At 49.0% G+C, this 8,579-nt stretch overlaps 1 protein-coding gene across 1 annotated transcript; it reads right to left on the bottom strand.

The window, feature by feature from the left end:
* Positions 1 to 3,898: 3,898 nt before the first annotated feature.
* Positions 3,899 to 8,351, bottom strand: LOC143783417 (uncharacterized). Its single transcript, XM_077271833.1, has 2 exons — positions 8,102 to 8,351; positions 3,899 to 5,548 (listed from the first exon to the last, which is right to left on the bottom strand). The coding sequence occupies exons 1-2, from the start codon at positions 8,253 to 8,255 to the stop codon at positions 4,587 to 4,589; spliced, it is 1,116 nt and encodes a 371-aa protein (XP_077127948.1). The 5' UTR covers positions 8,256 to 8,351; the 3' UTR covers positions 3,899 to 4,586.
* Positions 8,352 to 8,579: the final 228 nt, after the last annotated feature.

The following is an 8,579-nucleotide window of genomic DNA, read 5'->3' as shown; positions in this document are numbered from 1 at the left end:
TTCTTGATTGGACTCAGCCCTCGTCAGTTAAGAGTCTTCAGAAGTTCTTGGGCTTCGCTAACTTCTACCGTCGTTTTATCGCTAATTTTTCTAGCATTGTGAAACCTTTGACGGATATGACCAAGAAGGGCTCCGATGTAGCTAACTGGGCTCCTGCTGCCGTGGAGGCTTTCCAGGAGTTGAAACGCCGGTTTACTTCGGCGCCTGTTTTGTGCCAGCCTGACGTCTCACTTCCCTTTCAGGTTGAGGTGGATGCTTCGGAGATTGGGGCAGGGGCCGTTTTGTTGCAGAGAGGCCCTGGTTGCTCTGTTATGAAGCCTTGTGCCTTTTTCTCTAGGAAATTTTCGCCTGCCGAGCGAAATTATGATGTGGGCAATCGGGAGTTGTTGGCCATGAAATGGGCATTTGAGGAGTGGCGTCATTGGCTCGAGGGTGCTAAGCATCGTGTGGTGGTCTTGACTGATCACAAAAATCTGATGTATCTCGAGTCTGCTAAACGCCTTAATCCGAGACAGGCCCGCTGGTCATTGTTTTTCTCCCGCTTTGATTTTGTTGTCTCGTATTTACCAGGTTCAAAGAATGTGAAGGCCGATGCTCTTTCTAGGAGCTTTGTGCCTGATGCTCCTGGAGTCGCTGATCCTGTTGGTATTCTTAAAGATGGAGTTATCTTGTCAGCTATTTCTCCGGATCTGCGACGTGTGTTGCAGAGATTTCAGGCTGATAGGCCTGAGTCTTGTCCACCTGACAGACTGTTTGTCCCGGATAAGTGGACCAGCAGAGTCATTTCCGAGGTTCATTCCTCGGTGTTGGCAGGTCACCCGGGAATTTTTGGCACCAGAGATCTGGTGGCCAGGTCCTTTTGGTGGCCTTCCTTGTCAAGGGATGTGCGGTCATTTGTGCAGTCCTGTGGGACTTGTGCTCGAGCTAAGCCTTGCTGTTCTCGTGCCAGCGGTTTGCTCTTGCCCTTGCCTGTCCCGAAGAGACCTTGGACACATATCTCCATGGATTTCATTTCTGATCTTCCGCTATCTCAGGGCATGTCCGTTATCTGGGTGATATGTGATCGCTTCTCCAAGATGGTCCATTTGGTTCCTTTGCCTAAGCTGCCTTCCTCTTCCGATCTGGTTCCTGTGTTTTTCCAGAACGTGGTTCGTTTGCACGGCATCCCTGAGAATATTGTGTCAGACAGAGGATCCCAGTTCGTTTCCAGGTTCTGGCGATCCTTTTGTAGTAGGATGGGCATTGATTTGTCGTTTTCGTCTGCTTTCCATCCTCAGACTAATGGACAGACGGAGCGAACCAATCAGACTTTGGAGGCTTATTTGAGGTGTTTTGTCTCTGCTGATCAGGACGATTGGGTGACATTCTTGCCGTTGGCTGAGTTTGCCCTTAATAATCGGGCTAGTTCCGCCACCTTGGTTTCGCCTTTTTTCTGCAACTCTGGTTTCCATCCTCGCTTTTCTTCGGGTCATGTGGAGCCTTCTGACTGTCCTGGGGTGGATTCTGTGGTGGATAGGTTGCAGCAGATCTGGAATCATGTGGTGGACAACTTGAAGTTGTCACAGGAGAAGGCTCAGCGCTTTGCCAACCGCCGCCGCGGTGTGGGTCCCCGACTACGCGTTGGGGATTTGGTGTGGCTTTCTTCCCGCTTTGTTCCTATGAAGGTCTCCTCTCCCAAATTTAAACCTCGTTTTATTGGGCCTTACAAGATATTGGAAATCCTTAATCCTGTATCTTTTCGTCTGGATCTTCCTGTGTCGTTTGCTATTCACAATGTATTTCATAGGTCCTTGTTGCGGCGGTACATTGTGCCTGTAGTTCCTTCTGCTGAGCCTCCTGCTCCGGTGTTGGTTGAGGGCGAGTTGGAGTACGTGGTGGAGAAGATCTTGGATTCTCGCCTCTCCAGGCGGAGGCTTCAGTACCTGGTCAAGTGGAAGGGCTATGGTCAGGAGGATAATTCCTGGGTGGTCGCCTCTGATGTTCATGCGGCCGATTTAGTTCGTGCCTTTCATGCCGCTCATCCTGATCGCCCTGGTGGTCGTGGTGAGGGTTCGGTGACCCCTCACTAAGGGGGGGGTACTGTTGTGAATTTGCTTTTTGCTCCCTCTAGTGGTTACTAGTTTTTTGACTCTGGTTTTTCTGTCATTCCTTTTATCCGCACCTGGGTCGTTAGTTAGGGGTGTTGCTATATAAGCTCCCTGGACCTTCAGTTCAATGCCTGGCAACGTAGTTATCAGAGCTAGTCTGCTGTGCTCTTGTCTACTGATCCTGGTTCCAGTTATATCAGCTAAGTCTGCCTTTTGCTTTTTGCTATTTGTTTTGGTTTTGTATTTTTGTCCAGCTTGTTCCAAATCTATATCCTGACCTTTGCTGGAAGCTCTAGGGGGCTGGTGTTCTCCCCCCGGACCGTTAGACGGTTCGGGGGTTCTTGAATTTCCAGTGTGGATTTTGATAGGGTTTTTGTTGACCATATAAGTTACCTTTCTTTATTCTGCTATCAGTAAGCGGGCCTCTCTGTGCTAAACCTGGTTCATTTCTGTGTTTGTCATTTCCTCTTACCTCACCGTCATTATTTGTGGGGGGCTTCTATCCAGCTTTGGGGTCCCCTTCTCTGGAGGCAAGAAAGGTCTTTGTTTTCCTCTACTAGGGGTAGCTAGATTCTCCGGCTGGCGCGTGTCATCTAGAATCAACGTAGGAATGATCCCCGGCTACTTCTAGTGTTGGCGTTAGGAGTAGATATATGGTCAACCCAGTTACCACTGCCCTATGAGCTGGATTTTTGTATTCTGCAGACTTCCACGTTCCTCTGAGACCCTCGCCATTGGGGTCATAACACCATATATCCTAATTATCACCTCCATGTGATCTTTTTGTTCCATTCCAAATTTGTTCACCCACGGGGGAGTCCAGGACCTTAGAGATCCCCCCCCCCTCCGATCCACCATTTCCATCACCACCAACCTCGAGGACCTCCCCCCCCACGCCTTGCTGCCGCGACAAAACAACAGAAAACATAACGCAATAATTCGAGCAATACAACGATAATAACCCCTTTTTCTTAACGACCTTGACATCACCTATGAACGTTTCCAAAGCAACCAACAAAAAAGGGAGGGTGGGTGGGAGCTTGTTTCTAGTACGGTGGGGGACCTAAAATGGTTGCCCCACTGAGATGGCCATTGCCCCTTATACTGCCCGCCCTTACTCCGCCTCTTCTCCCCATTCCCCCTCCCCCTAGCCATACATCATTCCCCTGATTCAAATTTATTAACCCTTCCCCACCCAAAATTCCCTCAACCCAATGCTTTCTCATGTATTATCACTTAACCCTGTCATGGCGTCCTCCCTTTGAAGGCCTGCGGCCCAGTACGGCCTTACTTGACAGTTGGTATACGTGAATCCCCATGAGTTTCTCTACCCACCTTTTTTACTCCTCATTTTTACCCTTCAACCAAACGGCCCGACCGCTTTATCTGAAATAAAAAACTGACCACAATGGTATTTGGATAAGTTGGCCACAGCAGCCGTTTATTAACACATAATAACAAACAGTTTATTTATTAAACATTAACCACGGGGAGGGTGGTCCTCGAAGCCCCAAAATGTAATAAACTTGGCCTCCAGACCATAAAAACTTGTCTTCCATGACCGTAAAACTTGGCCTCCAGGTCACGTCTTGCCTCTAGCCGCTACGCTCCAGCTCAGAGACGCCCATAGACTCACCCGGCCAATTTCCTCCAAAATTACCCATATATCCTAATTATCACCTCCATGTGATCTTTTTGTTCCATTCCAAATTTGTTCACCCACGGGGGAGTCCAGGACCTTAGAGATCCCCCCCCCCTCCGATCCACCATTTCCATCACCACCAACCTCGAGGACCTCCCCCCCACGCCACCAGCATAAATGTTCTGACCCCTCAAACATTTATGTCACGCCATACCAAAATACCTTTCTCAATGCCCTCTTGAATCGCCAGACACCACAAATCTAGACCTATCGCATTTAAATGGACCCCATCTTTCCTCCAGTATTCCCCTTGCCCAGACTCCAGATCCTTATGCCGAACCACAAGTGCCCCATTTCTCACCATAAAACGTGAAATCGCTCTGTTTAACTTAATCCTCGCCTTGTTCACACCATGAACAGATCTTGCCTCGCGCCAAACCTTCCTGGGCACAATGTCCGACCAAACAACCAACAAACGTGGAAACATAGACCAAAGCCGTAACATGTCAAACTTGATATCCTTAATTAGTTCCCTACAGGGACGTTTGCCCAAGTCATTGCCCCCCAAATGAACCACCAACAAGTCTGGCACCCGATCCAATCGAACAAATCTGTGGAATTCCGACAGCAATTGCTTCCACATCATACCCCTTTTTCCGATCCACCTCAGGGTTCCACGCGATCGGGGCACTCCCAGTTGTCTCCCGTCCGGCCGAACGTCGGCCCTCAATGCCGCCCAGAATACAAATGAATGACCCATGATCCAAATAAGCAATTGCCTCGGCTCTGAAAATAGAAAAGGAAACATCAACACCGTATAACTGAAAAGGAAAACTGCGGTCAATTAGATCAATCCGTTACAACAAAGACGGGCGAATGTAAGAACGAAATCTTACTGATTCCCACCGACCGATCCTCTGAACCATTTCATCTCCTAGACCCCTCCTGGCAGCCTCCGTTGCCGCCCCAATCCGGAATGAATGCCCACTAAAATTCTTCGCTGAAATGCCCCCTTTCTCCAAACAACGTCTAAATACAGTCAAAAATTGAAAACGGGAGAGAAATGACCCATCCTTATGCACTAACAATGGGCAATCCCCCGAACCTGGACCAGACAGGAACTCCCTCAAACATTTTACCGGGCAAACTGGAGAGCCGTTTACCTCAAAAAGAACCACTCGACAACCTTTACCTGCAGTATCCGTTTTGGAAGAACGCAAAATTATCACTAGCCTGTCCCCAAACATGTCCACATCCTGCCTCAGTATACCACCTTTCTTACACTTGGAAGGACTAACCAATTCACCTAACCGAAACGCACCAAAAAATGCTAGAGAAAATGCTAATCTAAACAAAATTACTTCCCCCATATCCGAACACACAGCCTCTAACTGATTTTCCAGATTTAATAAAACTTCATATGACACCGGCCGCCTACCGTCTGACACCTTCCAGCCTTTACGACAGCCTTTTACCACCTGCCGGACCAGAAACGATTTTGTCAAATCCTGCAACCCTCTAAGTTTAAAGCCAAAAGCCAAGCCTGATAACGAATTATTGATTTTTGACACTGACCAACCTGACTCCCAGATATGACCGATAAATAAAATCAATTTGCTTTCGTCCTCTAAATCCGCACCCATCTGATTTTTCCACCGGACCCAAGAATCCCAGGCCCTCGTATAGTGCGACCAAGTTCCAGCCGACAGCGATCTGGCCAACAAGTCTCTCACTGCCCCAGCGGAAGATTCCAAAGCTCCTCTGAACAAACCTTCCCCGTGGGTTCCACTTGAGGTGCCAACTCCCGAACACGATCCCACTGCGAAGAAGAAAGAGCTTCAAGAATTTTGTTATATTTCAAAACCCCAAGCTCCGCCGTGACCCACAAATTAAAATTCAAACCAGCCCAAACCAATTGTTGTAAAACTCGCAGAAGAGAGTGTTTTGATGATGACAACGAATTAATAGCCTCCATGGCCCCAACTGAGCCGCAACAAAAACATATTTTCTTGTCTCGAACATTGCCTCCCCATAGTGTCAAAGCTACCACGATAGGAAAAACTTCGCGTAGTGTAATATCAGCCACTAAACCGTTCTCTTTCCACGTTTTTGGCCACTCGGCCACTAACCATTCGTTCCGAAAAAACAAAGAAAAACCCGATTCGTCCGCTGAACCGACCAAAATGCCGAGAAACTCCGCCGACACCACCGGCGCAATCCAGAGTGACTTTCCATTGTATGAATCCAGAAAAAATTCCCAAACTTTCAAATCATCCTTCAGATCCCTTCTAAGCCGTATGAAATGATTTGGCGCCCTAATCCCAACCGTGGCCAATGAAAGTCTACGACAAAAGGCTCTTCCCATTGGCATGATCCGACATGCGAAGTTCAGTTTACCAAGCAACGACTGGACCTCACGAAGTGTTACCTTCTTCAAGCTACCCACACGCTTCACCTCCGATCTCATGTTCACCAGTTTGTCCTCAGGCAATCTACACTCCATTGCTACCGTGTCGATTTCAATACCCAGAAAACTCAAAGATGTAACAGGCCCAACCGTTTTTTCCGCTGCCAACGGAACGCCAAATTTTTTAGCCACCCCTTCCATCGAGTGAAGTAAAACCGAACAATCCGAAGAAAAGGCCGACCCAACAAACAAGAAATCATCCAGATAATGAACACAAGAACCGAGTCCTGTCACGTCCTTAACTACCCATTCTAAAAACGTACTAAATGCTTCGAAATAGGCGCATGACAATGAACACCCCATCGGTAAACAACGATCCACAAAAAATCCCCCGTCCCAAAAACAACCAAGCAAATGCATACTGTCCGGATGAACTGGTAGCAGTCTAAACGCTGCCTCAATGTCCGTCTTTGCCAACATGGCCCCTTGTCCACATTTTCTAACCCATGACATTGCCGAATCAAAAGAAGTATATAACACAGAACACAATTGGGGGTCAATTCCATCGTTTACCGAAGAGCCCTTCGGAAATGAGAGGTGATGAATCAACCTGAACTTGTTAGGCTCCTTTTTTGGTACAACCCCCAATGGCGACACTCTCAGGTTAACCATGGGGGCTGTGTCAAACGGCCCAGCCATTCTACCTAAAGCAACTTCTTTTTGCAATTTTTCAGTGACCACTTCTAGGAATTCCCTGGCTGATTTCAAATTCCTGGTTGATAACCTCACCTCCATGTCAACAAAAGGGATCTTGAATCCCTCCCGAAAACCATCACGCAACAATTTTGCAGCCTCTTTGTCAGGGTATTTATTTAGGAAGTGCTCCATCTCTTCCAGCCGAACCGGTGTCACCCCTTTTTTCAAAACCCTCAGATCCCTTCTGTTTTCCTCCCTTGAAGCACTTCGACACCCCATGATTACCTCCGCAGGCGGAACACTCGTGTTTGAATTTGCACTTGGCGCCGAACCTGCATGTGCCGTCATTGTATGAGAAGCACAGTCCTTTCTGTACTGCCACCGAGTGCCCTGACTGCCCTGAACCCCCGGTGCCCCCAAGAAATGATTGTGAACCCGAACCCCCTTTTCCAGGGGCCGTCACTCTCATCCATAGAGCTATGTCTTTATGTTCCCATCTAATGTTTGGACGAACTGCTTTCCTCTGGCGGAATTGTTCATCATATCTCAACCATCCTTGTCCCCCGTATACTCTATATGCCTCCCCTATGGTATCCATATAGCAGAATAGGGGCGAACAATTTTCTGGCGCTTTTTCCCCAATCACACTAGCCAATATAGCGAAAGCCTGTAACCAATTATTGAATGTGCGGGGTATCAAACGAAAACGTCTCCTCTCCTCGTCTTCCTTTTTATACTCATCCCGTCTGACCCTGTCTAAATTAAAACGTTCGAGTGGGAGAAGTGAGAATATCTCCACCTATTCCCCCTTCCAAATCCTATCCCTTACTTCCTGCTTTAAATGTGTTCCCAGAGGCCCCTCAAAACAGACATACACTTCACATTTTGCAGCATCCCCTAAACGCACTGCTTCATCTTTATCTTTGCCCCCGTTATCAACCGCCGTGGATACCTGACCCGTTATTGCGTTGCCCGAAGCCGCCTCGTCCCCAGCCGCCGCAGTAACCCCCGTTACCTCGCTCTGTACCACAGGACGTGACTCCAGACTTCTTTCTCCATCCCCTATACCCCTTCTATTACCTAACCAAGCCGCTGAGGGAGATAACGTACCCTGCGCACTCCCCGCCTCACATAACCGCACTAAATCTTTAAGACTTTGTAATAAAACACCAGAGCCGCCACTAGCCCCCCCAACAGATAATTCCTCCCCCCTTGCATTCACATTTGAGGCTAGTGCAGGTAAGTAAAAAGAAGTGCAGTCTCGCTCACCTGGCTGCCTGGGTGCTGTGTTCCCAGCAGCCGCCAATCCGGCGTCCTGACGCGATCTCTCTGGGCGCGTGCTTCCTCCATCCTCGTGCTGTCCCATGGAAGTTGATGCAGTGTGCAGCCAGCCTGACTCGACCGCTGCGTCCCCAGTGTCCATACGTCCCACATGTCCTGGTTCAAATCCATCTGATGATCCTCTTCTTCTAAATGAATGGCCTAATCCATGCTCCCCCCTCCTCTCCCCCTCCCCAGTGGCCAGAGATTCCCTCCCTCCTACTAGACAGCGATCTCCTCCATGCCTGCGGTCAGCTTCGCCCCCCCCTCCCCCTCCCAGCTGCAGCACAGGGACGTCCAGCTCTGCTCTCTGTAGCAGCAGCAGCAGCCGATGAGCAGGAGGAGACTCCCCACTGCCACTCACCAGCCGCCCTGCGTGCTGATGCTCGCCCCGCCGACTCCTCACTGCTGCTGGATGAATGCCGAG

The sequence above is a fragment of the Ranitomeya variabilis genome, chromosome 6 (assembly GCF_051348905.1).
Source record: "Ranitomeya variabilis isolate aRanVar5 chromosome 6, aRanVar5.hap1, whole genome shotgun sequence".
NCBI lineage: Eukaryota > Metazoa > Chordata > Amphibia > Anura > Dendrobatidae > Ranitomeya > Ranitomeya variabilis.
The sequence above is the reverse complement of the archived record's forward strand: the minus strand, read 5'-3'. Positions and strand labels throughout refer to the sequence as shown.